This window comes from Rissa tridactyla, chromosome 14 (assembly GCF_028500815.1).
Source record: "Rissa tridactyla isolate bRisTri1 chromosome 14, bRisTri1.patW.cur.20221130, whole genome shotgun sequence".
NCBI lineage: Eukaryota > Metazoa > Chordata > Aves > Charadriiformes > Laridae > Rissa > Rissa tridactyla.
In genome coordinates this window covers 9499729-9513566 of record NC_071479.1, presented here as the reverse complement: position 1 = coordinate 9513566, position 13838 = coordinate 9499729, and the positions used below count along the sequence as shown (strand labels likewise).

The 13838-nt window shown below is 45.7% G+C and overlaps 1 protein-coding gene across 3 annotated transcripts in view; it reads left to right on the top strand.

The window, feature by feature from the left end:
- PAPPA (pappalysin 1) overlaps positions 1-13838 on the top strand; it is a 234598-nt gene that overhangs the window by 122277 nt on the left and 98483 nt on the right. For all 3 annotated transcript variants that reach the window (XM_054221055.1, XM_054221056.1, XM_054221054.1), the window contains exon 7: positions 3717-4224. In XM_054221055.1, the coding sequence (XP_054077030.1) occupies positions 3717-4224 (508 nt within the window). The remainder of the gene's footprint in view (positions 1-3716; positions 4225-13838) is intronic.

Sequence of the window (13838 nt, the reverse complement as noted above, 5' to 3'; positions counted from 1 at the left end):
TGCTTGCACTTGGTCTGAGTTACAAATAGCACAGTTAGATCATTGTCTGGCGTCTTTAATTGTCTATCTGTGAGTACTCAAGCATGCAAGCTTTAAATTCACTTTCTGCAGGCGTTCATGTGTGTAAATCTCCAGTGCTTGAGTGTTCATGGAAAGTGAATACAAAAGAGGCATAAGCATGGCCAAAATGAACTCATTTTAAAATTTGAGACGACACTCATGGAAAATGTTTCGTAGTACTCATCCAGCTTCTTACCAGAAAACCACATTTCTCACGTGTCTCTGGTTGGTCTGATTTCATTTTCCTGAGGTCCTGTAGCGTTGTCACGCTGCACGGTTACCCCAGGTAGTTGACCCTGGCTGTGGTCTGGGTTATGTGTGAGCCGTGCCCATTGCGAAACTCTGCCATGGGGCCGGTGTCCTTCCTAGTGCCCCGCTTGTGCCCAGCGTGGTGGGGTCCAACCCCCCGGCTGACGTATTTTGTGATTCTTTCTCAGCCAGTTGTGCCTTTCGCATGAGTGGCGTTTGCTCCTCGGCAGCAGCTGGGGGAAGGCACTAGATCTCGGGCAGTTCTGATTTACCCTTTACCTTCACCACAGAGCAAAACAGCTTTAACCTGCCTGGATTCTCACCAGCAACCCCAGCTAGATAAACAAACCTTACAGCACCTCCGCAACTCAGCCAAAGGGGGCTTTTATATATTAAAGGTGATTTTGGCTCAAACCCAAGTACGTACCTTTGCTTTCTGTGCAATATATGCATTTATCAGGCAGTTCCTACTGCCTGGCTCACTATAGGCTAAAAGAAGCGTGAGAATATAGTAAAAAATCTTACTGCCTTAGTGCCCTGCCTTTCCCAGTGGCCAATATTTCACTCCAGAGCGATTAATTCTGTATTTGCAAGTGGAGTTGTCTCACTTAGACATTAGAGTCCCACTGAAAGGAGGTTGTAGGGGGGCGGGGGGCGGTCTCTTCTCCGAAGGAACAGCGACAGGACAAGAGGAAACGGCCTCAAGTTGTGCCAGGGGAGGTTTAGACTGGATATTAGGAAAAATTTTTACACTGAAAGGGTTATTAAGCACTGGAACAGGCTGCCCAGGGAAGGGGTTGAGGCACCGTCCCTGGAGGTGTTTAACAGACGGGCAGACACAGAGCTCAGAGATATGGGTTAGTGATGGGTTTTGTCAGAGTTAGGTTGATGGTTGGACTGGGTGATCTGAAAGGTCCCTTCCAACCTGGACAATTCTGTGATTCTATGGATGATCCCTTTGTCTTGAACATGTAAGAAATGTGGCAGGTGAGTTTTAGTTGTGACAGTGTCTGCATGCCGTGTGGCTGCTGATCCCAGCTGGCTCCCCAGACAAGTGTGTCAAGTCCCTGTCCATGTGCGGGGGCAACGGAGGGGTGTTCATTGCCACCACTTCACTTAACTGCATGACCCGCCAGGCGGTGGCTGTGGCTGATGTTTTTGGGGTGGCCTCCCTCCCAGCCTACCATCCTTGCTCTCTAACCAGGAGATGGGATTTGACTTCGCCTCACAAAGCTCACATTCACATTTTGTTAGGCAAGGCATGATGATGTATGAGGTGCTGCTCTGTGACCGATCTTGCTGATGATCTCATAAGCTTAAAGATTTCAGAACCGGGTGCACAGGGGCAGAATGACTACTACACTATTACTTTTTATATGCAAATATTTGTAATTTTTGAAGTATTTACCCATCTCTAGAAATCTAGAGTTACACGGAATAAGGTTTCCATCCTCTTCTACAATTAAATGAATGTTTCTTACCCAGGTCTAAGTGTCTGATGATATTTAAGAAAGGGGCTCTATATGTCAACTTCATTGAGGTTCTTAATCTATGGATGACTACAATCAAGCTCCCATTTTGGGGTGATGATCTGCATTAAACTCCCTGGAGGCTGAATTCAATTCACGTAGCTCCAGGGATCACACCCAGATCTAACAAAACACGTAGGTTTATTCACTATTTAAGTCTTACAGAGGCCTTGAACTGGAAAAGATGAATTTGCCGGAACCCAAGGGGAGACCACTTTTGAACACGTGCTAGGCTGTGAGCCATGAATCAACTCCATTTTCCTATCTGTGAGATGGCAGTGATAAGAGTCACAAATCTTTCCCAAGCCCTCTGAGATACTAGAGTTAAAAAACACCTTCTTAGGGCTGCAGGCAGGAGCTCGCGGTGACTCTGTGAGAAAGTCATCAGAGGGCCCAGCCCAGCGCATGCGGACGGCAGCGAACGTTGTGAGATAACGTGAGTCAAAGTGGGTATTCGCTACTCAAAATGATCATAGACAGTACTTGCAAGCTTGCCAGGGGGGAAAAACTTGAGCGTGTTAAATGGAACTCTGGCTTTCTTCAAAATATATGGCTGCTGCGGTCTCTCCAGATGCTGAGGTTAGTGGCTTTCCCGCTGCTCTGTGGCATGCGAGGAGGAGAGGAGGGCTGTGGGGCATGTGTGGGTGAGGGAGAAGCGTTGGAAGTTGTGCATCTGCAGGACAATTGCGTTGGATTGTGGGGAGACACCGGGAAATCTGCATCTGGGTTCATTTGGTACGAACAGGAGAACTCCCCGTGCTGTTTATCCTTGACAGAAGAGGCACATTTCTAACACTTCATTGGATCACAGACAATAAGAATAACCTTCACACATTGCCCTTTTCTCTTTAAATTAGTAGTGATGTCCTGTTTGTTCCTGTTTGCCCGGTGCTTTATCTTACTTTCTTCCTCGATTGCAAGCAGCTGTGCTCTCTCTTTTTTTCCTTTGCCTTCTCCATTTCTCTCCTCTCGTTACCTTTCTTTATCTTTACTTTTCCCTTTCTTCTTTCTTGTACTTTGCCTTCCCTCTGTCCTGCTTGCTCCCTTTTCGTGTCATTATTTGGGAAGGAAGAGGGAATTTATAGCTGTCACTGGATTCTGTTACCAACTGTTCCACCCATCTGACCTCTCTGGATCTTGCAGTCCATGATTCCGTGCCAAATTGTAATGTTACCATAGTATTTGGGAACCCAGCAAGCATTGTGGCTTTCATTAGTTTTTAGTAATACCTCCCATGTAGTTAAACATAGCCAACGGTGAGAAATGTAAAAGTACAAGTGCCTGTTGTTTCATCACAACGAGTGCAAAGAGCCAGCTCAGACCTGGGCTCCATGGGCCTCCGAAAAAAGGGGTCTTACACAACGTGCTAGATTAGCCTGGAAATGGTATAGGAGTTGCCCCTCAACAGCACAGGGCAACAGCTCCTTAGAATCAACAAAAGCCCTTTTCTTGTCTTTGTTAAAGAGAAAAAGGTAGTATTAGACTGAGAGGCAAGGAAATAAGTAGGATCACGGAGGTGAACTGAAGGCAAAGTGAGCGTTTATCAGGTAAAGTACCAAGTGGAGGGGGTAGAAAATACCATCGCTTGGCACAGGGGAAGGCACTAGAGATAGGACATACAGGACCAGACGCACTGGCACGGTGTGTGCTGTCCCCTCCAGCTGGACACTGACACTGGGTTTGCATCTCTTACGCAGCCAGGAGATGTTGGAGTAACATTCCTCCTCTCTGTGCTGGCCATTCTGCTCAAGTAAATAATTAGTTTCCTGGACAGATGCGCTCTCCTGCCACCAGTTTGTCTTTCAAGACTGATGCCAATGATAACCCATGTTCTCTGACTTTTTTGTGCCCTGTCATTGTTTCCTTCTTTCTTTCCAGGGCACCCTGATGTTGAGCAACCTTGTAAATCCAGTGTCAGAACATGGAGTCCCAACTCAGCAGTCAACCAACACACAGTGCCCCCGGCCTGTCCCGAGCCTCAGGGCTGCTACCTGCAGCTGGAGTTCCGTTATCCCCTGACTCCAGAGTCCCTCACAGTCTGGGTGACATTTGTTTCCCCAGACTGGGACTCCAGCGGAGCGGTGAATGACATCAAGTTGCTCACCATCAGCGGGAAGAACATTTCTCTCGGTCCGCAGAACGTCTTCTGTGACATCCCATTGACCATAAAGCTGGATGCGGGACAAGTGGGCGAGGAGGTGTATGGGATCCAGATCTACACTCTGGATGAGCACCTGGAAATTGATGCTGCCATGCTGAGCTCCGTCCCCCACAGCACGCTCTGCGCGGACTGCAAACCCATCCAGTACAAAGTGGTTCGGGACCCTCCTTTCCAGTCTGGCTCTCCAATTGTCATCTCAAACCTCAGCAGGAGATTCGTAGACACGTAAGTACTGCTTTCCAGAGAGCTGAATAGACTTGTTCAGAGAAAAACAATAACCTGTTCTTCTCATCCTGTTAATGTCCAGCATCACAATTGATTTTTAGGATTTTGAACTAGATAGACACACCAAGCATTAGCAGGAGAGGATATTCTCATAGTTTGTCTCTGGAACCAGGAGCATCACGCTCAGGTGATATAGCCTAGAATTTCATAGATAATTTTTGAGAAATTTCTGGGCTAGTCGTGCAGAGTCGTGAAATTCCGGCTTTCCTTAACCTGAAAGGATATTGCAAACTACCTGAGCTATGATAAGTTAAATGTTCAAGATAACCTCTGGAGTGACATAGTCATCATTTCCTTAGAAATCTTTTGAAAGTAACGTTTCAATGGAGGAGACAGGATGGCTTTCAGTACTGGAGCACCAATTAACTGCTAAAGAAAGGATGCAAAAAATACACTTGCATGTTCAGGTATATAAATGAGTTTCAACCGCTTTCATTTTCTGCTTTCATGTGTCACTGAAAAACCTTGTGGTGGAGTGGCATTGTTCTAACACAGCGAATGTGCCAAATGCGCTGGTTTTGGTGTAGGGACTGAGTTTTTTCCCAGCTGCAGTTATGCACGTCTAGTCAAGAGACACATGTTTGTTGAGGAAAGTCCAACTTCAAAATATTTAACGATTTCAGGAGATCCACGGTCTACCCGTAGGCATTGTACAGCGGCAAGAAAAACATCTTTTGCATAAGATGATTCCCTGGAAATGATTCACTCTTCTGTGGGAACAACATGAAGCTCTTTTGAAAAATGAACACCAGATAAAAGGAAACCTGCTAAGAAAACTGCACTCTAATTTAGAAAAGATGATCTAATTAGTACAGCTAATATCAAGGAAGCATACATCATTATGGTCTTCTAAAGCATATTTAAATATAATAAAAATGATTAATTCACAATTCAGTAATCATGAGCTACCATCCCTTTCATGGCCCAATTATACAGCTGGGAAGATGCAAAACGTCCCTACGGATTTAAAAATTCACGGTAACGAACAATAGTGAATGTAAAAACAAAAACCCAGGACATCACTGAGGTTACTCATGTGCTGAAAGTTAAGCATGTGCTTAAGTGCTTTCTGGGGTTGTAGCCTTGTTCCAACAATTGCTGGCACATAACATGAGATGAATATTGGCATATTGGAAACGTGGAAAATGGTGAATTTTCCCATGGTTTTGCTGCGAAAGCATCTTTGCCTGAAACCTGGCCCACTCTCATTGGAAAATGGGACTGGTTTGGTTTGAAATATTTGCATACCTTAGCACAAGTTCCCACAGAAACAGGTCCAGTTTTGAGTTCATAACAAAATGTGAAGGAAAAAAAAAAAAAAAGCCCCAAAACATAACTTGGATTCTGAGTTCTGTTCCCTCGTCTTTTGTTACGATTTTGTGGGTGACTTATGGCTTACAGCCAGCTGTAGCGAAAGGGTGCTCTAATAATTGAATCAGTAGCCAGGGATTAATGAGAATTTTCCTGTGCGTCGCTGAATAACTCACACGGGGTAACATTACTGTACCTCTCTGCGTGCCTCACCTAGTTACATAGCCAGCTAAAAATCAGACATAAAATTTGTGTTAGTCTTTCTGGGCTCTACCTGTGATCAGTAGCCAGTAACGGATGCTCCTGGAGGCTGGCACAGCCAACCTCACGCGGCCTTCTAGTCTCGCTGGCCGCACGTCGCCTGTGTCTTTCCAGGGACTCCAGGGAAAATCCTGCCAGTGAGCTTCGATGAGATGCTTGGAAAACTAAAAAAGAAGTTTGTAGTCACTGGGTGAGGAGTCAAAGATGCAGATTGTTAAGCACTTGTAGTTGGTTTTGATTCAAGACTTCGGCACGTGCTTGAAATCTTGAAAAGTGGGGTGCTTTTTTTATCCTGATATGCCTATGCGCACGATGCTGACCCGTGTCCCCTGGTGACGGGGGTCATGCACATTCGTAGGCTGATGCTCTGTGTCCAGCCTGCGGCTGGGCCATACCTCGAGACGCAGCAAACATGTTGAAACTCTGCGTGGGGTTGTGGGGTTGTAGTAGAGGCAAAAGCAAGATGAATTTTCCATTAGCACCTTCTGCAAAGAGTAGCTACGGTCCTTATCCTCCATAAGCAGGAGGCAAGGGGAGATGCTTCAGGGACAGAGGCTCTGGGCCTATGTATATATATGTAGAGGTAAATGCAGTCTCTCTCGACCCGTTTTCATCTGCCTGTCTCCTTCTGTACAGCTGGAATTCAGCATATCTGTGCAACCAGACTTTGCAGCCCCTTTATCTCTCTGTAAGCCCCGAGCCAGTTACCCCTCCTTTATGCTCTTGCATGTTTTCCATATTAAATAAAACGACACCCCCACATGTTCTATGGAAGGTTATTTTGAAGGCAGTCGCATATCTTTACTCTTGCCTCCTCTGACCTTGATCCTCACTTTCTCTTTTTCTCCCAAAGAAAATATTTGCTTGCACTGTTATCTCTGAGCAAGATCCTTTCCCCAGGTGTGGTGATGCTGAAAGAAAAATTAATTTATCCTACCTTCTTCCCATCAAAGAGAGGGAACTTCTCTTTAAGCTGAGAGGAGAGACAGCCTTTAATGGATAGCCCTTGCCTAGTCAGCACTGGGTGCTCCACGGAGGAGAGTAAATAACTAGAACAGTGGAAACCTTTTATTAAGAAATGCAAAATAACGCAGGACCTTCTGTTCTCCAGCTGAATTTTAATCTCAGCTCTTGGCTCAAGCTGAGGGTAACAAACATCTCTAAGGGACAGGACCTTATCCTTGGACCTTACAGAACCAGGCAAGATACGCTCAATTCCACTGAGTACGATCAGCCGGAATTGCTGGTATCTGTGGTACAAAAGGAGAGTCAGAGCCTAGGAAGAGCGCAGAAAGCTAAATAAATCAGTGGGGAGAGAAAAGAGGTCAGGCCAGGTGCAGCACAGAACTGCTGAGTCTTCACGCCGCAGCGAGCGATAAGCAAGGAGCCTCATCTGCAAATCTCAAAGTCTCAGCTCACAATTCAATCCAAAGTTTGGACTGTGCTCTCACGTAGAGGGTTCCACTCTGGCTGTTCTCTAGAAAAAACGTGTGCAATAGTCACAATGGTGGATGTGGTAATTGTTTTGTTTTGCCCTCACTTTGCCCTTACTATCATGCTTTTACGCTCGCATCGTCGCAGTGGGAAAGTAACCATTGCCTTTGCATTTGTTGGTAGCAACTACTGATTTTTTATGAGCTCAGTGAGAAGAGAGTGCCCACAACGAGATGCTCTCCTGAGGCTGTCACGGGGACAATCAGGTGTCAGTCCTACGGGGACAGTCTGGGGTGAGCAGCCCGCGTTCCCCATTGCGCTCTCAGTAGCCGACTTTGCGAGCAGTGAGCAGCCGGGAGTCCTGGCGAGATCTAAGCCGAGAGACGCCAAGGTTAGTTTTGGCAAATTGTCAGAGTAACTGGAAAAGTTTCTTAGAATTGGAAATTTTCCCAACTTTTCTGCCACAGACTTCGTAGGAAACCTCAAAACGTCGTGACGGCAATGGATCAGGTCATCTTTGTCGTGTTAACCTGTAGGCTTTTTCAAGACAAAGGCATTGACTGAAATAGCCTTAGGAGGAATCCCAGCATGAAGCCATGGTACAAGTTTTGGTTTTGCAGAATGGTACATCACTGAGAAGCAAGGATGCTGTCCTGTGATAAGTTCATCTGAGCCGTTCTTACACTGACTAGAGCTTTAGTACCTAAGTGACACCTAGAGATACTGCAGTCGTACTTGAAAAACAAAGGAAAAAGAGACTGGGAGAGAAAAGTGCATTTTTTCATATAGGGAATATGTTTTTCTTCTCAGTTTTGGCTGTTTTACACCTACGTTCTATGGCTAAAAGCTTTATGTTGCTTGATAATAGTTGGAAAGGACTGGTCGTCGTATGTGTACAGTTGTTGTTTAAGTACAATATTTTAAAATATTTTGTTAGAATCAGGAGTTCCATTCAGTGCTAAGCTTGTAAATTCTGTGTCATTTACTGTGTTTTAACTCCGCGTCTAAGTCGGTGGAGGGCAGATCTCACTAGGGCTTCTTGGGGTGGTTGCAGAATGACTGAAGGATTACCATCACCAAGCTTGCAGGTAATTGGAGGGCTGCTGTGGCACCCTTCATGGGTCCTTAGCGTTCCATGTGCTTTTTCCAGAACAACTGTTTCAAAATTGGCGTTATTGATGCATTTGCCATTTGTTCCTGGTATCCAATCAGAAGGCCGTATGATAAATGACTTGTCAGAAACCCCAGATGATGAGTAGTTGAAGGAGATGGAAAACGATTCTTAGTCTGAATGTATATGAAAGAGTTGGTAAATTCCTACAAGTACAAACAAGCAGAGAGGCTGGAGAATCGGCAGTGGCTATTCGTAATGAGCAATAATTCATTACAGCCAATTGTTGGTGTGCCTTTTAGCCCCTGAACTCAATAGGAAGACACGCGTTTACATGACCCAGGCCCAGCTGAACACAGGACTGGAAAAATAGGAATATCACAACGATGATTTGAAAACTGAAGTCCCCGCTGAATGCACCACTAAAATTTCATGGCAACATCTGTCCTTATTATGGCATTCCTTCCTTCATCTTGAAGATCTATTTCTCTATTTTCTGAAGGTCTACCAGCCAGAGGAATGTATGATCTAAAGCAGCTGAAATGAATTGCCAGATCCATCTGTCATGAAGATAATTAACACCATATTTCCACCCAAGCAAGATACAGATCGCTGGGTGGATGTTCTCCCAACACCAAAAGCTGAAGCCCGTATTATCACCATCTTCTGCTCACCCCTCCTCCACAGTTACCATGCCAAACCTCTCTTGATATGCCAGGAAATACTGGGGAGTATCTAAGATAGGACTGAAATGTTAAGAAAGCACTTTACATGCCCAGATTTATCTGCAAGAGCTGCTAGGTTGTCCGTGTGATATCGGCATGCTACACATCTGGATTCCCAACAGGCTTTAGAACTGTATACGGTATTCCAGATGTCCTCGTGCACAAATACTTCCCCAGCTACCCTGGAAATGCCTTGCCTTGATGCGGCACGGACCTTGTATGCTTTTCTTGTGGATACATCCCACTGATGGTTCTAGTTGTCTGGCAATTGAATAAGTACAACCAACTGCTTCTTCCCCTCTCGCTTGCACTGAAGAGCTCCCAGCTTATTCTGAATTTCTTGATTCTACATGCATAATGTTGTCTTATACCAACATATGCGCCATTTTGAGACATCCAGTCCTGCAAATTAGTCATTTCTACATTAACTCCATCTTTCTCTGCATTGACTGAGCCTGTTTACCAATTCTGTGTTGTCTGGGAATACTTGGACTTTTGGGTTCAGATCTTTCTTTGCAGGAAATATTTGTTAGTTAATCCCAACGTGAAAGACAAAATCCCATTTCCATTCAAATTTGTCTTTCAATCCAACCTATTACAGCTACTAGAAGTAAATGCAAAATATTGTCATCTCAAGTCCCTAAGTACTTGATGCCTGCTCTCACGCCTAGCAATTCCCACAGACCTGCCACTATTAAAAGCATTTGTTCTCTAGTCTGCAACTAGGAGGTTTATTTCCCATAATTACATAATTCTCCATATTATTTCTCTCCAGTAATATATTAGAGATCCCTATCTGTATCCATATGAAAGTTTACAGCTCATCTCCAGTAAAAACACTTTTACCAAGCTTCAACATGAACAGATTTACTCCTATTCATGTTTTCTTGCTCATTCCTCAGAGCTTCCCTATCATTAGTTTGCAGTGCTGCATGGACAAAGCTATTTTGAGCTTTCCCAAGAAGCAAACGCCCTTCTGTCCCACCAGGTTTCTCTTACCCCTATAATTTCCAGTTTCAGGTGCAGTACTAGCACTGCAAATTCTTGCCTCGTTCTTCATCCAGAGTCCTTGCATTAAGGAGTAAATGTTTCAGTTGTTCCTCCCTGGCCCTAGTTTCCCAACTGGATTAGCAGCCGTGCTGGCACTGTCTGAAAGCCTCCGCGTGTCGGTGAAGAGCTTTGAGTGTATCGGAGCTGCCTGTGATTAGTTTTGGCAAAGTTTAATCTTCAGCTGGTGTAGCACAGTGTGGCAGTCCTGGAGCTCAGCAGAGGTGCTGGTGATCCACGAGCAAGCATCCTCCGTCTTCACGCCTCTCCGAGGCCCTCTCTGGCCTTGGCTGCGTCATCAGCTCCTTCCTCACGCAGATGGTATTGATTGCCCTCTTTCTGCTTAATGAACCTAGAAGTTTCCCATGATGAAAGAACAGAAAAATATGGGACGATTGCCTGTCCCACACCTTGCCTTCCAAGAGCGGGAAACTGGTCATAGGCTTCTCTGCCCCTAACAGAGGTGATGGTGGGATGGAGAGTTCTCCATCCAGCAGCATCTTCGTCGCCAACATCACCCTGGGGAAGTTCTTCCCTTTCCCGAACAGTGTGGCCTTGCCTCTGGCTGGCATGGCAGCGGGGCAGCAGGGATGGTGGATTCTGCTCCTTGTGCCAGGTAGGAGCGTGTACCCCTGCTCTACACCGAGAGCTCGCTAAGCCAGGAGGAAAACTGCTTCTTTTCCTTCACATATGTTGTGCTGCTAAATACCAAGGTAGCGGTTGTTATTATTTATAGCTGCCAGTAGCGTGCCGGGCGTTTTACAGAAGAAATACGCCAGGTGCCTTCTTTCAAAGAGCTCACAATTAAATGTTAGAGGCTAGCAGTGCCGCTGCTCTCAGGGATTATACATCTCCACTTGGCTGATGTGACTTGACAGCTGGAAGCCACGTTCTGATGGCTTTCCTTCTTTCTTGCTTCCTTCATTAAAGGTGCCAGGTTATCTTTGCGAGAGAATAAAACCAGCTTCCTGACCCCACACACAGAACAGATAGAGCAATTTTTTCCCTTACCACCCTCTGCCAAATTGCCTTCACCCTGCCCTGGAGAAGAGAAAGAACAATTTGACGGTCTGTGCCCATTCAGTAGGCAGCTTTTCTGCTAAGCCTGTGCAAAGATGCCATTTGGTGCCAGCTGTAGTGATAGATTTGTGATTCTTCGCTGTTGCGGTTTCTTATGTAAGGCTGTAACTATAGCTGGCACTTGACAAAACCCGTAGCTCCTGTTCTGGCTCGGCCCCACATGATGCAAGAACAAGGTAGTAAGGGCGCGTTTATCTTTTTATGGGTTTGTGATCCTGGGACAGGGCAGCCCAGAGGAATTTTTCAGCCTTGGTCTATTTTGGAAGGGTGGGATTGCTCTGAATGATCCCCTCTCTTAAAGAAATTACTCGAGAGCACGGGAAGAGCCAGGGAAGAGGGACTGGCCCATTTGGGGAATGACACTTTGCTTCGGGATGGGCTCTGCCAGCTCTGCCCCAGCCAGGGACTCCCCGGGGACTGCTGCTGCACTGGATTCACGTCTCCAATGTGCCTCCTGGGCAATACATAGAGGCTGTAGAGAGATCAGAGCCGCAGACTACAACTTATCCATGTGCAAGTGTCCCTGAAAAAGTGAACGTTAACTGCTCTCCTATTATTAACCAAATAGATACTATTAGAAATGGATATATTTAATCACTCCCAGCCAGGGTGGAATTTGAACTCACGACCTAGAAGTTGTAGCAGAGTTTTCAGCTGCAGGATAAAAAAAAAAAAAATGAAGGTCAAACAGGACTTTTCCTGCTGGGGAAAATAATTTATTGCAGGTGAAACAGTCTCAGATATGTGGTAAATTAGGCTGTGCATTATCTCATGGATAATAATTTCTCTCTGATGTTTGCCTTCTTGTGTGCATCTTTATTTTGGGCTCTAAATAAGATAAGAAGCACCAGAAATCTCCCAGGAATAACAAATGCATTTTCTTTGCTTGATTGAGGAAAGAAATATTGGACAGACATGTGTTATGCAACAATTTAAAAATAACTCTCTTGTAAAACTTGGAGTGAGCCTCAAATACCGCAGAAGAAGCAGAAATGTGTTACCTACCTTTTTATCGGCAGCGTCAGCCAGTACAGCTTTTTTCAGCTACTTTTACTGAACTCTTGGCCTGATCATTTCCTGGGCATTTTATTTTAATATACTTTCCTCGGAAATAAATTCCAAGCCTCTGTTAAATTTGGAGCTACACTCAAACAGGCGAGTCTTTGAAAATAACGCCGCAGTAACACTAAAATTCGTGTGCTGTCCTTAGGACCTAGTAGGATATAGCAACAGACAAGACGGAAGCTTTTTAGGTGCGGCATTGCACGGCACCCGTCATGGGATTGCTTCATCCAGTCTTGATCTTAGTCTTTCTGGACAGGATCTTCTTGAATGTACAGTGACATGGGGCATCTCTGTGCTGATGCCCCAATTCCAGCATTTTCCTGGAGCTTTTTGTGATAGGAGGGGGAAGGTGGAAATAAAGCTCATTCTTCTCTGCAAATTGTGCCCCAGAGAGGGTGCCTGGAATTGGACACCCCAAATTATCAGCCGCTACTGAACATACTGGCCCTGAGTGCAGTAAACCAGATCATTTATTCACAGTGGTACAGATTTTTTTTTAAAATGTAAGACCAGTTGCAGATGTAATGACAATAGAGGAAATTAGCTCATGATGGGATTTTAGAAAGAGGCTAGTGGAAATATGTTCAGTAATGTTCAGTTATTAAACCATTAAAGATCCCACTAGAGACCAGCTAGTAGGATTTCTCATAATCTGAAGTGGCTTAAGGCAAAACACAGAGCCCCTAAGGAGGGAAATGACAAAATGTTCCTTTGGAATAGTCACCTCATCTCCTCACCCATCTCGCTGTGCTCTGCTGTGCGGCGTGCGGGAGAGCACATACGTCTCTCTGCCGCGTACGCAATGTGTACATATAGGCTCCCTCCCTCCTCCCGTGCCACAGCCCCCGTGCCCTTGCCCTCCAAAGCGGAGTTTTGGTGAGGAGAGATGGTAGAGGTGAAACCAGAGAAAATGGCAAACATCTGTGTTCGCTTGGGGCCCAATCTAAGCCCTACTGAAAATGAACATAATAACTTCCACTGGCTTCAGGAGCCTTTGGATCAGGCGCTGCGAGCGGCTGCTCCTATGGCTCTGTTTACCATTTTGGTGGGATTACATGGAAACGGGAGGGTATTAAGTTCTGAAAATGGAGTTCTGGCTCAGGCCTGTCGAAAGGAAATCCTAGAGGTCAGCTCTGGATTCAGAGAAGCTCAACAACGCTATTCTGCCAAGTTGGTGACCCTAAATTGGGAAGAGCCTTCTGCTCACGGCGACAGCGAGCCTGGCAAAGAGGGTAGCAGCCGAAACGTTCCCAGCCCCAGTGATGAATAATCACCATGCGAAAGATGAGGGATGCTTGCTGGGGTCCCAGACCCTGTGCAGGGTACGAACCAGTGCTGGAGTCTGTGCGGATGCTGCCGCCAGTGGTCCTGCATGGAGAAGCCACGGCACAACCGGGATGTCGTTAATGGTGTGAGTAATCAGACAATCCTTATCCAGAGGCACGATGCAACAGGCAAAGGTTCGCCAATGACGATGATGTCCTTTAAAGCAATTAACCTGTCCTAACCTGCCTGCTGAT